At 46.1% G+C, this 18,321-nt stretch overlaps 1 protein-coding gene across 1 annotated transcript in view; it reads right to left on the bottom strand.

The window, feature by feature from the left end:
* LOC138528419 (retinal guanylyl cyclase 2-like) overlaps positions 1 to 18,321 on the bottom strand; it is a 772,203-nt gene that overhangs the window by 274,662 nt on the left and 479,220 nt on the right. Inside the window, exon 10 of the mRNA XM_069640033.1 lies at positions 7,380 to 7,536. Coding sequence (XP_069496134.1) covers positions 7,380 to 7,536 — 157 coding nt within the window. The remainder of the gene's footprint in view (positions 1 to 7,379; positions 7,537 to 18,321) is intronic.

Here is an 18,321-nt window from a genome sequence, read left to right as displayed (position 1 = left end):
GTCTGTATGTAGCAATTTAAAATGTTTGAATCCTATTTAATAGAATTTGAGATGTGGTGTGGAGTTTACAAACAAGATGCAAACTTTATCTGGTAAACTCCTATGATGTTTTGTTTGCTAACTTTAAGACCTCATAGTTCCCTTCCTCGGGTAGAGATATTGGCCCTCATTCTGAGGTTGGTGGTAGCGTTGGCGCTATTTGCACCATGACTACCACCAATAACGGTACTGTGTCTGGATTGGTGAAATGGGGACTTACCGGTCCAGTCCGACCTTGGCGGGACCGGTAAGTCCCCATTCACCAAACCATTCCCCATTTCCATTTGAGCCCCTATAGGGGTCCGACCAGGCGTTAAGGAAGGGACCCGCTAAGGGACCTCATAGTAGGCCAGTAAGGGATTACCAGCACCGGTCTCTGTACCGGTGCCCGGTATCCCTTACCACCCTACTCGGAATGAGGGCCATTGTGCATTTGATGATTTAAAAAGCAGCACGGCCTTGGCAAGGCCTTCCCGACCTTAAGTATTGAAAAATGGAACGAACTTCCCACCTCATTGAAGCTTGAACCCAATTACATTCTCTTCAGGAAAACATTGAAAACATTACTCTTCAATTGAATCCTGGAAGTAGCTCTTACCAAGTATGAAGCAACACTGGTCACTCCACACCTTGTCCCGTCTTAACCTGCTGATGTCCTGTCTCTTCGTAAGCGCTCTGATGCCCGCGGGCTTCAGCGCTATACAAATAAATAAATAAAATAAAATAAAATAAATTAGTGGTATGGATCTCCTCCTCCTCCTCCTTCTCTCTCCCTCTACCCTGCTAACCTATCTTTGCCTTTTCCATCTCTCCATCCTCTTCCTTACTGTTAGGGCGAATTCTCCAGAATGGCTAATTTCCCTTACCTATTGAGTCCCTCAGCAGCTTTGCTGGATTTCTAGGGTTTATTTTTTACATCTGGTAAGAGTATGAGCTTTTTTTCTCACTCTTAAATGTGTTTTGCAGTGAGTGTTTAACATTTTTCTTGTGTTCATAGACTGTGGAGCCTCACCTACTTCACAGGCATCATCTTTTTACTGTGTGTTACACAGCACCTTCAGTGCAATGACACAGGGTTGTCTTTTAGACTTCCCAACTCAGACTCCCTTTTCTGGGACTGACTACTGTCTCCCAGAACATGTAAAGTTGCCATTTACTTTATTAGTCTCTTTAAAATCCACAGACCCAGTGCAAATTATCTTACATAGAGTACTGGAAAGGGTTAATACGTATCCCTTTTTGTCTGTTTCTCTTGGAACATTGTTTTGCTCCCTTTTCATCAAGACTTGGCTGGTGGCAGTGGTAACTACCCTATTTTTCCTACCGCGGTAATCTTAAATAACCTTGGTATTGTTTTAGACTACCTTGGTAGCCTTGAACTTAAACCCGCTAGACCATATATGTTTTTATATGGTTCCGGCTGGGTTTATTCACCATTTATTTTTGAAAATGTCTCTCTTGTGTTTTACTCCGCGCGCAAAACCAAGTTTGGTTCCTTTGTTCACCATCTTTTTGTGGGCTTCTAAACAGAAGTCGTCCTTAGGCGCCTGTATGTTTGGGGGGACAGGATGTGAGGGAGGGGTTTAGGACTCCCTGCACAGGGTCTCCTTGGAGACCCATGTCGCACTCTGATCTGATTGGCAGTGGTGACTGTCCTGGTGGGACAGCCACCCTGCTGTGTGATTGACAGCCAGGCTGTGTGAATGGGGGAAAACTGCATAAAAAGCAGGTCTCTGGGTCTGGAAAGGCAGAGTCGCCACTGGAACGAAAGCACCGAAGAGGAGCTGACAGAAGAGGACCCCTACAATGACTGAACTGCCTGGTGAAGCCCTGCTGCAGGTCCGAATCTTAAAGCTACAATGACAGAGAAGATCTACCAGGAATCTTCTTCCCCTGAGCTGGTGGGACCAACCAGTTTGCCCAAACTGCAAGCCAGGACTCCCTCATCTGGTCGAATTTGCTGTACAGAGCTACAGTGAACCAGATAGCCAGGAAGGTCGGAACCTGCTTGGGTTTTAAGGAGCGCACCTTTTATTAGTTGCTTTGCTCTGCTGCTGGTTTCTTCCCTGGGCAGTGCAGGACCCTCCAGTATTCCTACTTCATGTCAGTCCGACAGTCGCTTCAGGAACCGTGAACCTGCAGGAACTGCCAGGAACGTCCGCCTCAGCTACAGCTTCTTCTCCATTTAAAGGTACTGTGCAAATCCGGTTGTTCGTTTCATCCAGCCCCGGTGAAGGTGTGTGAAACCTTTCGCCAATCCGAGGGCTTGTCCTTCTCTACTCCTTAAACTAACTTTTCTGCCGACCAACTTCGTCCAGAACTCTTGTCAAAGACTTAACCGCAAACTACCCTGAACTGTATGATCTTGAGCAAAAGACTTTTGTCCTATCGACGTTGGCCCTAAGCCTTTTTGATTTGATTCCATCACTGTAGTTCCTCTTTCTAGATAATCCTACTTACTTACCTGTTGGTGCTGCTTAATTTTTACCTAACTTTGTCTTTCCCTCCCTTTTTAAATTATTGGAGTGCCGTTTTGCTCATACTTCATTTTGAGCTTAACTTGTCCAGAATCTATTGGGAGTGGTGTGTTGTATTAAGAGTGTGATTTTTCAACTGCTTTACTTTAGTGAGATGTTATACAACTGATGTGTAAATAAATGTATATTCTTTTACTCAGAAACCTTGAGTGAGTGTTTGTTTGAGTCATAGTAATTGCTGTCCTTTGTGTAACTATTGATACTGCTCACTTGCTCTTGAGATAAGTCTGGCTGCTCAGCTATCGCTACCACTTTTACTGTGTAGTACAGGCTTGTACCAAAGGTGAATTTGTACTGTTGCTTGTAGTCTTAATTGTGTGTGGTGTTCCCAAGGGGTACTGCATATAATTCTGCCTAACACTTGCAGCTTGCCGACTGGCTGCCTGGTGTACCTCAGAGTCTCACAGGTCCCGGGCACTCCCGCCAGTCCTCTCCACTTGCCTCAGGGCCCTGCACCCTATCCTCACTCAATGCACTTGAGAATGAACCCAAAAGAGTTGCTCTCTCTGCACTTAACCCAGTCTCCACAGACTGGTTGCACTTAGACCTCCCCCTCCTTCGACTGTTCTGTGCACATGCACGATCCGAATGCACCTTTGCCTGAAGATCGCCTGTGCACTTGGTGAGACTGTAGAATCGTTGGCAGGCCTATTTGCTGTATCTCAATGTTAAATGTATTGTATTCACTTACTCTGCTATTATTGTCTCTGAATTTCAAGGGCTCTGAGCGACTTTTGTTTTTCTCATGTTTCCACCCTCCTTGAGTGCTTTGAAACACTTGTCTGTGTATAGGCGCTTTATAAATAAACAATACGATACAATACCATACCATGAAGTAACACAGTTCTCCGGTGTAAAATGATGTTTAAAATGCTCTTTAAAGATGTCATAGAAAAGAACTGCTTTGCTTTCTCTGTTAGGATGGCAAGGATGCATAGTCACGATTTATCCCAGAAAACCCCAGTGACAAGGTCAAGAAATCACCAAAGTACACTTCTTCCTATGGGAGAGCCTCAGCTATCCTCACCAATCTCTGAAATATTTATAAGAAAATGAATTACGGATGTTAAAAGTTAACTTCATTTTGCCAGTACAGAGGCTGAAACCGTAACCCAGTGTAAAATGATGGCTTTAATCCTCTGCCTACTGCGAATACTTTAAGAGGGATGATACGTGAGCCTTGATCAAGTAAGCCTAACTAAAGTCACGCCTCGTGGCTCCCCTCAATCAGGAAGAAACTTTAAACCATCATATTCTAAACTACCCATGCAGTCACACATTCCTTTGCTCAAGAACAGGGACACTTTTAGTAAGATAAATGAGTTCAGAGATCCTGCTTATATGCTTTTGGTTCCCCTCCATGCAATTTTCGTCATTTGCTAAATGGACCAAAAGACTAATGAGTAATAAACGGGCAAAATCACCTTACTTCTTGCTTTTGCAAAGAGAGTAAATGCTACCTGCCATTTATGCTTGGCAGGCAGCATTTACAATGGATTCCTATGGAAACCTACTGCTTGTTGTGTGGGGGTCTAGTTGTTGTGGGCAACGTGAGCGTCATGACTGTGTCATGACGCTCGCGTGCCCAGTTAATAAAAGGGGCTCTGCTTGCGCTGCGAGGGCAGAGCAGCAGAGCCCCCGGAAGTGGCAACTCGTGTCTGTGATTCTTGCGTACTTGGGGCCTGCCACGTGGTCGTGGCCTTGTGTGTGCGGCGCGGCCCGAGTGCCCTCGGAGCCGCGACCGCTTGGGACCAGGGGGTGATACCCCCACTCATTGGATCCTGCGCCCGGTGACACCGGGCGCTGCAGGGTGTCTCCCTGTCCGAGACACGCCGGCTGTTCGCCGACGTGCACGCTGCTGCCGGGAGATCCCGACGGCCCTAGAGGGCTGCCCCGGAGACCGTAGGCAGCCCCCGCAACACTGGCGACGAGGAAGTCGCGCCCGCCAGCTGGTGCGTGCGGCGGGCGGAGTCGTGGGCCCGCGCGCACGGCCGCAGTCGGCGGCCGTGCAAGGACGCACGGAGCGGCCCTCCATTAGTTAGGAGGCGGGGCCTGGAGTTCCGACCCGCGGCGAGGCGGCACGGAGCGGGGAGGACACCCGCCGAGTACCCGGGCTGCCACGGGTGAAAATCGCTGTTCGGAAAAAAAAAAAAAAAGAAGTGAGGCTTTCTTTGCTCGCCGGGAGGAAAGAAGGAGGCGTGGCCCACGGGTGAGCCCCACGATCGAAAGGGGGCGGTCCCTGTCTCGTGGGTGGAGCGGGGAGGAAGGCTCCATGCCTCAGCGGTGAACGGCCTGCTCAAACAAAAGGGGACAATAACCCCTCCACAGGCTGCATTTGTGCCACGCCCGAGGGTGGCGGCTCCACCCGGAGTGCTTGTGCGCCCTCTAGGGTGCCAGAAGAGGAAGGCCCTTACACAAGGGTGTGGCCACCGGGAAACGGGCGGTGACCAACAGGCCAAACTGGTGTCAAGCCCTGGGGTTGCGGCTCCACCTGGAGTGCTCGTGCGCCCCTGGGCAGGGAGGACGCCAGGCACCCATCGACGACTACCTGAGCCGAGCAATTGCAAGTGCCCACCAACACTGGTGATTGGCGGATGACGTCCTCACCTGCCCACAGCATGTCGGACGATGAAGGGGTATGTAGGGGTCAGTTAGCACCGATACCCCATTTTGATGTCCTCGGTGCGCCGGCAAGCCTGGGGGCCCGGTGGGTGGCCTGGGTGGAGAACCTGGAGTTGTACTTTGAGGCAATGGAGATCAAAGACGCCGCCAAACGCCCGACGCTCCTATACTCTGCTGGGCTGGCCGTCCAGAGACTGTTCAAGACACTAAGGCCCCAAAATAAATCGTACGGTGCAGCCGTCGCAGCCCTGAACGAATACTTCAGACCCATGGTCAACAGGGACTATGAGAGGTTCAGGATGAGGTGTGCGAAGCAGGAGGAAGGGGAAAGCCTTGATGCATTCCACGGGAAGCTGCGCGGCATTGCACTGGGCTGTGACCTGGGGAACTTCGAGGAGGATGAGATCCGGGCGCAAATCATCTATGGCTGCAGCTCCACCAAGTTGCGCAAGCAGGTTCTGAGGGACCCAGCGCTGACCCTTGATCGAATACTGGAGCTTGGCCGGTCCCAGGAACTGGCGGAGGTGCGGGCCTCGGTCACGGACTCTTCCAGAAACCAGTTAAAGATGGAGGTCCCCACGCACCGAGTGAAGGTTGAGGAGGTGGCGGCTGTCAGCAGGTGGCCAGGAGGAAGAGTGATGAGGAGGGGAGACTGGCCGAAGAGAGACCCCAACGCCACAATATGCCAACAGTGTGGGTGGGATCTGCCTCACCCGCAGGACTGCCCGGCGATGGGACAAATCTGTGGAAGGTGCGGGAAAGGAGACCACTTCGCACGAGTGTGTCTCGCTCCAGCCCCGGCCGGCATGATGGGGGCGGCAGGGGGGAGTGAGGTGAAGGGGAGAAAGACTCCCAAAGTGGCGGCGGTCCAGGTGGTGGAGAGTCCCCGAGAAGTACCGTATGAGGTGGGGGAGGAGTACGAAGAGAATGTATTCTTCGTGTCCTGCAGCGGCGCCGAGAGCCAGTTTGATCCCGGAATCTTCTGAGTGGGAGGACCCCGTCATGGGGCCCCATAGTGTGGGGACTGGAGCACACCTGTTTTGTCTTGCGGTGTTAAAAGAAATATGTTTGGGCTGGAGTAGCTGTTAGCTGGTGCGCGGACTGGAATGCACCAAATGTTTGCGGTGGGGTGTCGTTTTGTTTGTTTATAATAAAGGAGGGATGTTGTGTGGGGGTCTAGTTGTTGTGGGCAACGTGAGCGTCATGACTGTGTCATGACGCTCGCGTGCCCAGTTAATAAAAGGGGCTCTGCTTGCGCTGCGAGGGCAGAGCAGCAGAGCCCCCGGAAGTGGCAACTCGTGTCTGTGATTCTTGCGTACTTGGGGCCTGCCACGTGGTCGTGGCCTTGTGTGTGCGGCGCGGCCCGAGTGCCCTTGGAGCCGCGACCGCTTGGGACCAGGGGGTGATACCCCCACTCATTGGATCCTGCGCCCGGTGACACCGGGCGCTGCAGGGTGTCTCCCTGTCCGAGACACGCCGGCTGTTCGCCGACGTGCACGCTGCTGCCGGGAGATCCCGACGGCCCTAGAGGGCTGCCCCGGAGACCGGAGGCAGCCCCCGCAACACTGCTAAGGGCAGGTGGTAAAAACAGGGGGATTCCAAAAGAATCCATTGATTCGCACATGCACCATATTCTCATGCCTCCATAAACTCATGCCTCCGTAAAACCATGAAGTATTTGAAGTCAGAGAAGGAATGCACGGAGGAAACCCTCCTTTTGTTCTGTGTGCATACTTCACCTCCAAATGCCATAAAAATCCCTGCAGTGTAAAGGTAAGGTCTAAACGACCTCTGCCTTGGTTTGAAACATATTTTTACAATAACTGTAAAAATATGCAGTCGTTTAAATACCATTTGTTTTTTAAATAGCTTTTCATGTGATACTTACTCCATCGAAAATAAAAAATAGAAAATACTGCGGGGGTTAAAAATGAACTATTTACCCCCCTACTGTACTTTCGTAATACCCCATGCAGTAAATAGCCTATACAGTCCCAGTTTATAAATTATAATTAGGATTCCGTTCAAAATAGGAGGCCTTTGAAATACTGTGTTTTAACTGTTACTGCCTCGCACTTAACGCGGGAGTAAGATGTCGCAAATCTGCAGATCACTCAAGGCAACTAACCAGCTGCAAATGTGTATTATCCTTGCAGGTGTCGTCTCTGCTGCGGTACGCACCTCCAATTGTCGGCTGAACACGAGGGCATTTCTGGGCTTCCAAAATGTCGGTATAACCATAGTCTGTGATTTTGAGCACAAAGCGGCCATCGACGACGCAGTTCCGAGATTTGAGGCGGCCATGAGGGAAATCCCGGTGATGTAAGTATCTCATACCCTGAAAAATAGAAGGAGAAGGCGTTACAGGAATGAGGAATACACCTTATGATCAATTATCTGTGAAAGATCCACACTTTATTCTCTAAACGTATTCATGAGGAGGACTATGCGGTGATAAGCTGGTGAGGTTTCGGCAGCGTCACTCAGCTATCAGGTAGAGCAACAACTGCCCAACAGGCGGACTCTCAAATGACACTACATTCCCGCCTGACTCTACAGGAGCCTGTGGCATGATGCAAACACATATTATGCTCTGCTACTTGGTATCAATTTCCGAGGGTCATTTTTCATGGGCTGAGTGCTAATCCAAGGATTAAAACAAGGGGTTAAACTGTTTAGGCCTTGGTTTACTGCTCTGGGACATTGTCCCTCCTTTTAAAGGACGAGGGCACCAAGCGGAATTTACATTTTGTTGTGCCTGCCTCCTTTATACCTGTATGCGATATTGAAGCAGATGTAAAACTGAGGGATTACTATGGAATCCGCCGGCATCTAGCACCTGCTAAAAGAAGGCAAATGTTATAGGAATCCATTGCAAATACTGTCTGCTAAGCATTATCTGAGGGCAGCTTTTACTTGTTTCAAATGCTGCCTGCTAAGCATTATTTGAAGGTGGCTTTTATATCTTTGACTTCTTTTACATCTTGCAAATGCTGTCTTCTAAGCATTATTTGAAGGTGGCTTTTACATCTTTTACTTCTTTCAAATGCTTCCTGCTAAGCATTATTTGAAGGTGGCTTTTACATCTTTTACTTCTTTCAAATGCTTCCTGCTAAGCATTATTTGAAGGTGGCTTTTACATCTTTTACTTCTTTCAAATGCTGCCTGCTAAGCATTATTTGAAGGTGGCTTTTACATCTTTTACTTCTTTCAAATGCTGCCTGCTAAACATTATTTGAAGGTGGCTTTTACATCTTTGACGTCTTTACATCTTTCACTTCATTACAACTTGCGAATGCTGTCTGCTAAGCATTATCTGATGGCAGCTTTTACTTCTTTCAAATGCTGTCTGCTAAGCATTATTTGAAGGTGACTATTACATCTTTTACATCTTGCAAATGCTGTCTGCTAAGCATTATCTGACCGCGGCTTTTGCTTCTTTTAAATGCTGTCTCCTGAGCTTTATTTTAAGGTGGCTTTTACATCTTTTACTCTTTACCAACACGGTTTGTAAAAGTAAAAAGAAAAGGCAATTTCACCTATTTTTACTTGGCAGATAAGCGCTAACGTTGACAGCCCCTTACCTGCATGCAATTAGCATTTTTTGTAAAATACTAGTACACAATGATTCCTGTTCTGCAGGGATAAATAGTGGATACCCCACACTACTACTAAACCAACAGTGAACCCAATCGTAAAGGTAAAACAGGCACACGCCATTAGGTGGACCTCCTTTGCCTTTTTAAGTTTGCATGTGCCGAGTGCAGGGTGTACACTGTGGAAGAGATGTGAACTTGCACCAAAGCAGACCAAGCAACAATAGTGTTGGGGTACCAGATAAAATAATGTCCAACAAGGGTTCTATAAAAACAGTATGCTTTAATTGTACTTACAATACACATAAACTTATCAAAGGAACTATAGCCCACCCCTCTACAGGAAGACACAGGATATGCAGACTTGTTATGAGAAGGGGCGCTCTGGGCCTAACGACAGAGGTGGATAGGCAATAACTTCAGCAGCAATGTAAAGTTCTTTGAAGATGTCTTTTAAAAAGGCAGCGAGTGTGGTTTTCCCTTTCACTCTGGCCCTCTGATTTGGGCCAGGTGCACAGAACCACTTGAAATACCTTTAATACTTGTTCTTGGGGCTCAACAGGGACAAGCATGGCCCGTAGGTGCTTTAAATGGGTCATGAAGTTTTGAGTCTTTTGTTCCCAAAGGATCATGAGCGCTGAGACTGTCGAGACGGTTTGAGAGACACAACGCGGTCAAGTAGCAAAGGTTGGCTCAAATTAAGTGAAAGGAATAGTCAGGCAATCGGTCGAATCAGCATCTCAAAGCAGTCAAGTCGGCTCAAAGAGGTCCATTGATGTGATATGGTCCTTTCCGTGGGGATTGGCTCCGAAATGGCTGGAGAGCAGGCAGGCTAGGGGTGGAGTAAGCAACTTGATGGTTCCACAATGTATCGAAAAGCTGTGAGTGCCAAAGGCAACTTAAGATGCTTGCAGCAGCTCAAAATGTGCCCTGTGACAGTCGAGTTTGCCTGAAAATAGTTAAAAGCTAGAAAACAGGGTCTCCAGATGTTCCTTGACATTTTGGTGCTGTGGGGGCCCCATACATGGTCTCCAGGAGCAAGATAAGTCCATTGCTCATCACTTCCCAGCCAGGAAGGATTTCAGTGATCGTTGCAGGACTCTGTCACCTCAGTGAGCAGATTACTGGGTACAAGTGGTCTAAGCTGCCCTTTGCCTTATCCAACCAGCAGGTCAACCCAAACGTTCCTCAAGGATGTTTAAGGGCAGGGTCTTTCTCTGTTCATGGAGCCTTTATCTTCAGCTCTATGGCAGAAGACTTTGAAGCAGGCTGCAACGCCAATAAATGTCTCAATGTAGTTGTTCTTCATTAGTCCAAAAATGATTCAATCATGTGGGTCAAACCCCCCTAAATGGCCAATCCTATACAGCAGATTAGTTCCCTTCTAGTCCTCTGTAAGAGGACTAATGCAACGCTAGTTGATGTTTCAGAATCGGCTGCCTGGTGAGGTCATACCCAGAAAGTTTGGGGGCCCTGGGAAACTCCAAGATGGTCGTACCCAGATGTGGAGTAATGCTTGTGTCTTGGCTACTCAAACGCTGCACCCCTCTCCTGCATGCCTACATCAAAGAGTCACTGTTAATTACCACGCTGCAGTGATATCCTTTGATTTGGCAGAGCCTGTCCTCTGAAACACTGGACCTCTTCATGCCACCTGGGAATGGTTCCTGTCTTCATGGGAGGCAAAACATCTTTCCCAGTAATGATAAAGGCTTTTGGTGGGGCAGATGCCAAATTGACTGTTTTGGGTGAAATTCATTCCCAGACAGTGAAAACACTGGAGACCTTCATAGGATGTTCACTAGAAACCTGCTGATAGTAAAATCACTACATATTTTTGGCAAGTATAATTGTGTATCCCTAGCGGCCACAATGGGCCTCATTATAAGTCCGGCGGTAACCTGCCGGTGCTACCGGCTGGTTGCCACCAGACTGAAACAAAGTTCCCGCTGCCTGAAATCCCTGTGCCAGTGGCACATTACATGTCCTGGTGGCCATATGTATGCTTCTAGCACTGTGCATAGCATGTGGAAGATTTGGATTAGTTCAATGTGTGTGGTGTTCTGCGAGTATGCAATGCTTCCATCCCTGAAACCGTAGGGTGTGAATACTGGGTAGAATTCTCTAGTATTTGCTTGCCCCGTGGTGTGATATAGATCATGCTAAAATAGATCCAGAAGACAGTCAATGTTTTGTTTATGAATGACCAGTAGCAAAGGATTATCGCCTAAAGATGACCCTTTTATTGATCCATGTGACACAATGCTCTACAGTAGTAGAACGGGCCCCCCCCCTTTGTCTCCATCAACATTTTGACAGGTGGTCACGCCCCCTGCTTCCGGTCTTAGTCCCTCTCCCTTTTGATGTGATTTGATATAAACTTAGTATACATTTGACAAAAAAAAGGATATCTGCAGTGCCTCTGCATGCACCAGTGTTATTGTTGGCGAGACGCTTACACCTTTGACAAATAAACTAACCGATATGATGACTAGTTTGCATTGTTCTGCGTCTCCGCTCATAAGACAGAAAGCATCTGGATAGTTTCACTTTAAGGTCAATGCCGTTGATCATTAGTTTATCATGGAAGAAAAGGTCATCGCTTAGACGGCTTAGTAAAGTGAATACTCGACTGGTTCTGGCGTGAAGGGCTCTCTTCATGAACCCCTTGTTATTGCTGTCCAGAGCCGTGTTGTTGAAATGCCCTGCATTGTAGTGATAAAAGAGAGCTGCTGAGAGTTGCTTATCCAGGACATTGTGGCTATAATTTAGAAGGCTCTCTATATTGGACCGGTAGGCGTACATATTATAGTTCTCTGTTATCATTAGATCAGCCAGCATCATGTCCACCTGGTTGAACATGGTAGCAATTGTTCCCACTTGTGCTGTATCTGTGATGTTGGTCGCATCCGGCTTTGTTATTTTAGAGGTTAGATGCAGCAGTGTGTCGCTCAAATCCAGACACATGTCGGTCGACCCCGATACAAAGAACTCTGTGGGGACTAGCAGCGATAGAGCCAGCAGAGGCCAGACCTCCATGTAGAAACTGTTCTCAATGCTTGTTTGGGTCCGGGGCATGGTGAAGAGATTGAGGTCTGATTTCACACATTACCCGGAGGCTCGTGTAAGAATATCCATTTTTCTTTAATAGATATCCCCACACTTGTGTCTTCTCATAATAACATGTGTATTCCTCTTACCCGGCTGTCTGCGTTGGGCTTTTGATCTACTTTTTTGGTGGGTTTTGGGTGGCCATGCAGCAAGGACGCTGGCCTCTTCCTCTTAACGCTCCTGCATGGTATATAAATGAGGCCTGATCCGTCCTGGCCCTGCTTTTCCTATTTGGCAAGACACTCAGTTACCAATGTTGTCACGCTTCCCATGATGTCTTTTTCAATATTGGTGTGGTTTAGCCAATTCAATGCCACAATGGAGGAAGGCATTGTGCATCTGAAAAGACTTCTAAAGATACTGCTGAGCCCCGCAACATGCATTACGGGGGTTCTGCTAAAATACAGCTGATCGCCGTAAACCGGCCTGGTTCATGTAATATTCCATACAGGCCCCAGTGTCTCCATAGTTCCTTAACACAGCCATTATAATATTTTACTAGTATTTCAGCCGGAGTGATGTGAAGTGCAACCTCAGCCAGAGTTTTACATATTTAAATGATGCAAACCCCCCCTGGTCATCTCTTATTTGTATATTGATGGTGTCATCATGGTTTCGACACATAGGGACATAATCGGGCTTGTTGTATTGAATGTTCACAGTATCATTGTTGTTCCCTCTAATCTCCAGGGTTCTAAGCAGCAGGGCGTAGCTCGCCCCCACCCATTGATACTCCACGATATAGCTGTAAAGCAGCAAGCTATTAAAAAAAAACCTGTTAATGCCAGCGCAGGTATTGTCCCATGGTTCATTATTTCCAATGTGCTGCATGCTTCCCAATATGTTGCACAGTCTTCCCGCTGTTGAAAACCTAACAGATGGGTCCATACCCTGTAACAATAAACTCACGCAGGTGCGGGTCTAAGCATAGCAACGTATTGCAGTACTCTGGTATGATTAATACGGCTTTGTTGATGACTCTGACAAGTTCCTGTTTATTTGGGTAATTCCCCTTGGGGAACCCACCTGGCTAGAGCCTCAGATGGTTTGTTCATTTCATGATAAACGTGGCTTCCCCCGGGGCTAAAGTGTCCCACGATCGGATGTACTTAACTACAGTGAGTGCTAGCATCCATTGCCCTTGCAAATGTATGGATTTGGTCCACTTCATGGTAATGTTGGATATTTTGACCCTTGGGAATGTCTTGGCTGAAGCGTTGCTGGGGAGCATAATATAGAAAGGTGCAGACTCCATGTCCCCTGTTACATACCCGTGGCCTCTAGGGATCCGACGGGCACCCAACTGTTGAATTTGTCAGGCCACCCTAGCCATTTGACTAGATACTGTTTCCTGACTTTCTGGATCTCCTACCTGTAAAAAACACCTTATACACCCTTGGCAGAACAATCAATTAGTGTGTATATATAGATACCCTGCCTTTGAGTCACTCCTTCTATGATAAAGCTCTTGTGCTGTAGTTCTGCTCCAAACCCTTTTGTAAAGATGGCCTTGTGTTTTGAGATCCCCACATGACCTCCTTTTTAAGGGGCATAAGTGTTGTCATTTTAAAAAGTTTTTCGCCGTACAGTTTTTCCAGACCTCCATGGAATTCTGCTGCATTACATCAGCAGGGATGGTTTTAATAGATCTATGTTGCTTGTTGTACACATGTATACAAGCAGGTAACACCTCCACATATCTACCGGTGTGTTTAGCCATGAAAAATCGCCAGATATGGGTTTTAAAAGTTCCTATAAAATGTTCTACAATAGAGGCTTTAACTTCGGAGTGTGTTAGCAAGTGATGCACCCCATGTTGCTTTAGAAGACTCTTGTAGCGGCTTATTTAAAAACTCCTTACCGGCGTTTGCCTGTAGTTTGGCGGGGGCTCAGCCTATGCTAAATATGCGTTTAAAAGCCGGTGCCATGCTGTGATTCGTCTTGTTCTTTAAAGTCTCAACATAGGTGTATTTTGATAGAACTTCGATGACGGCTAGAATGTAGCGGAACCTATCATTGTCTTTGCTGAACTTGCTCAAATCCATAATATCGGCCGAGATTGTGGCTAGATGACAGATACCACGGTCATTCGTCGTTTACATTTTTTTTGGGTCAGATTGTCTAGCGTGCAGGCCTCCTCCCCTGAAAGCCTCGTCTTGACTGCTCCCTGTGACACCTTCTCACCATCGGTTCGCAGTTTACGGAACAGGCTGTCAACCCCGCCATACCTACCATCACCTCCTTCATCATAGTATACTTTTGACAGCTTCAGGCCAAACACGTTCACCAATAACCGCTCAACATAAGCACAACCAGGCTTATAAACAACCGATTTTTATTAACATTTAAAACATGTAGTTTATTTCAAAATGGATTTGCATTAAAATGCTAGAGCAATTGGTCCTGCTATAGGCTTCGTAGTACATGTGATTACTGCACAGATACATTGCATGCCACCGCCTCGATAAGCAAACATGTCGATATTTCATTAGGCGTTCAATTAGATATCTTGTATCCCAGCCCACTTGGGAACTGTTTTCTCAATGATGTTTCTAGCAGCCTTCAGATTCACACGTCCAAACTGCTACATTTTCAAAAGGGGGTTATTCGCCGATTCTACACCCCATAATGTGTTAGACATGCATTGTTCAGTCCCTACGCCGATCCTTATCTGTGTCAGCGGCTGCGTCAAGCACAGAAAATCTACTAGACGTTTAGGGCTAAAAACGTAACATATTTTGTGTATCTAGTTATCTGTGTAAGATATTTCCATAAATTCATGAGCATCTTTCTGCGGATCATCAATTTTATGTCTGCACCACCATCTGTAAAAGTGTTGTTTTAAACCCCTGGATGGCCAGAATTTCAGCACAGGAGAGAGATGGCATGTCTGTATCTCTCTCCATTAGCGAGATACATTCCTTACACAGACTGTTATCCCCCAGATTTCAATTCTTTTCAAATAACAGGTGCAACGAATAATAACATTGTCTTTAATGCTAACGTTCTCCATTAGTGAACACATTCCTTACACAGGCATTTGTCAGGATTTACTGTGTTTTCAAGTTGGTTTCAGCATCAAACACAACAACTATTGCTAGTCTCTGGTACAGCTTGGCGCACAGCACACCCAGAGACAGACCCCTGTTTTTCATCAAGGCACCCGGGGGCTAGATCCGTCTCAGGCATCATCAGTGCCTGCAAAACCCTAGATTCACAGTCCATGTCTTCAAAGCCCCCATTGGCCGTGGCTGGTTCCTCCAAAACCACATCGTCATCGTCCCAAAACTCTTCGGGTTCATAGTCGACCATTAAATCATGGGCATCTTCCATCCCATCATACAACATACAAAAATCAGAAATATGACTATCGTCATAACCCCTGGGGCTTGCAGGGGGTGTTATACCCTCGCCGTAATGGTAGCTGTTCATAATCATCATTTCCTGGATAGCCCCTGGAAAGCTGGAGGAGCACCCGTGTTTCCCAGTCCTACCACAAAGGCTACATATCTAGGTTGTACGCCCCTCCCCTCCACGCCATCCTAGCCCTGGGACGTCGCTTTAGATCAAATTTTCATATCAAACATTCTAGGGATTCTTGAAATATATATAAATGTATAAAACAATTATTGGGGTTCAATAAAATTGCTATCAAAAACTTGGGGGGCTTATAAATCTGATATAAAATGTATATCCGCTTCCTATTACCTTGGGGCAGAACCCCTCTATGATGACATCACTGCGCCACTTTGCTAAACCCTAGATTCCCAGTCCTTGTCTCCAGAGCTCACTTTGCTCTCAGCGCTCGATCAAGCAACATCGGTGTGCACCGCTCCAAGCTGCACCCATCTATATATAGATTTTTATATAAAATGTATATTTACTTTATATCAAAACTGATATTAAATTAGAAAACACTTTATAGCCATTATGCATTTAATAAAAATCGATATCAAACATGTTTTTATGTCTTTTTATATCAAATGTATATTAAGTTTATATCAAAGCACATCAAAAGGGAGAGGGACTGAGATCGGGAGCAGGGGGCGGGACCACCTGTCAAAATTGTGAGACAAAAGGGGACCCCTTCTACTACTCTACAATAAACATCAAACCATCTGGCCTTAGAGAAGGAAGAATATGGGTATATCATATTTTACTTTAATTAAAACCACTTACAGGTAACATTTCTGTATTTAGTGTGTTAGACGCTTGAGTAGGTTGCACATGTTCATCATGAAGACTTTTCTAATATGCCTTTTATTTGTTTAATTGAAAATGACATACTTTTAAAAACAGTTTTTTAAAATAATTTTCTCGTAATGGAAGTATGCTTTAAAGTAAGTCAGCAATATGCAATAATGAGTCGAAGGGGTCATTTTAAATCAAATGCTTTGAGGAGACGAGCAACCTTTGCACTTATGTGCTGGTGGGTCGCCTGCATTCAATTTTATACGTTTGCAAGACGAAGGGGAGAATAAAAGAATAAAAGTGAGGCCAACTCATTAGTTTTTTCTTCGATCTTAGAAAAAAAAAGACACTACTTGAAAATATGTGTTGCAGGCAGCGTTTACTAATGGATTCCTAGGGAACCCGCATGGTTTTGACCAGGTATAAAACCTAGGTGGATTCCATAGGAATCCATTTGTTTCAATCTTGCATGAAATATGAAACAAAACTCACTGACAGGATTGAGGAACAATGCACGGCGGAGATCTGATCTCTGCTCTGTGCCTCTTTTCCACCTTATACATGGATCAAAATTGGGTGGACAGAAGCATTAGGCTTCACTTGTATGCTCTGATTTACCACACTGCTGCATTTAAAATATGGCTGCTAGTGTATGCTTTGTTAACTCTTGCTATTAACTGGGAAAAGAATAACTTGATACACAGCCGTTTCCTCTACCTCACAAGCACAGGTGCAGCACTCAGGAGCGGTGTAGCATATTTAAATTGTTACTTACTCTTTTGACAGTCACCAATGCTGTTATTGCTCAATCCGGGGATAACAGCATTTGTGTGGACCAGTCCTGAAATCCTATTTTCAAGCTGGACCGCCTCTGCCTGCATAGAAATTGTGAGGCCAGAGGAGTCCCAGTCCTAAACACTGTACAGAGCGGGAAATGTAGAATATGGATTTCCTGACTCGCATCCCACACTGTGCAGGAAATCTGGTTGAAAATAACGCAGATGCGGTACAACCTGTGGAACGTCTGTTACCAAAGCTTTCTCCACATCTGTGCCATTTTCAAACTCAATGAAAACAAGCCCTAAATTAAGTGAAGCTTTGAGCAGAGCTATTTTCCATATTGTATTAATTATGTTATTAAACATACTGCTCTCTTTAAATGAAAACCCCTACTCTTCAAAAAAGTAAACATTTCAGTCTCATATTTACTCATGCTAGGGTTCTACCTGTCCTACACAATCAACATGCATCCTCAATTATTTGCCAGGTAATGAAGACCACAGTTAATGTATGTTTTAACAAAATACTATAAAGGCTTAATGTATAGGGTTGACGGTTTCATCACAAACCTTTATTCATTGTTGTTTTGGCTGTTTGCATGGTGTCTCATTGATAACTATTTTCATTTGATCAAATTCTTTTTTCATGATTAAAATAAAGCTGACATTTCAAAAAGGGATGCACCCTGTTTAACACTAGCTTGGAAATGGCCCAAGAAAATGATCTGATTCAGAAAGGAACTGCAGTATCCTTAAGACATTTGTGAGAGTTGCCAGCTAGTAAGGATGTAGAAGCCCTGGCATTCATTAATAATACAATGCTGTGGGCAATCATCTCAAAATGCGGTGGTTTGCTAAACAGACTCACCCTTTTATGAAACTCCATGCCAAAAGCATTGTGCACACCTGTGGCCTGACGCATCAGTCTCCTGATGTGCAACTCCTGCTCTCCAGTGGCACAGAGCAAGTTCAGTGGTCACATGTGACCTCAGTGACAGCTGCTGTGACAGAAAAGTTTCTGCTGACATAGGTAGCATTGAAATCTGCACTGCTGTTCGAAAACCATAATAATTATTAAAGCCACATCTGATTTGAAGCATGCTCATGTCAGCACAATGATCCCAGGCCAGCCAATGCAAAGGCTGTGTGTCCTCTCTCTAGGCTGCCTGTCTGCTGAAACAAGTAAAACAATGCACACTGGGAACGGCCTCTCCGTAATCCTTTGTGAGGTCAGGTAACACCTCTCTTCAGCCCCAAAATCTCCCAACAGTGGAGTCCTGAGAACCAGGCTTCACGGAGGCACACCCCAAACAAAAGACTCAGCCATTGAAGTTGCATGTAGCAAGGGGATGGATCTACTCGCACTTTGTGGGAGACAGGTGTAGGTGAGCATGGTTACACACTTTTCTGACTTATTATTACCTAATCCCGACTCTTACCTGTCTC

Source organism: Ambystoma mexicanum, chromosome 7q, assembly GCF_040938575.1.
Source record: "Ambystoma mexicanum isolate Mex_15411 chromosome 7q, UKY_AmexF1_1, whole genome shotgun sequence".
Lineage (NCBI taxonomy): Eukaryota > Metazoa > Chordata > Amphibia > Caudata > Ambystomatidae > Ambystoma > Ambystoma mexicanum.
The sequence above is the reverse complement of the archived record's forward strand: the minus strand, read 5'-3'. Positions and strand labels throughout refer to the sequence as shown.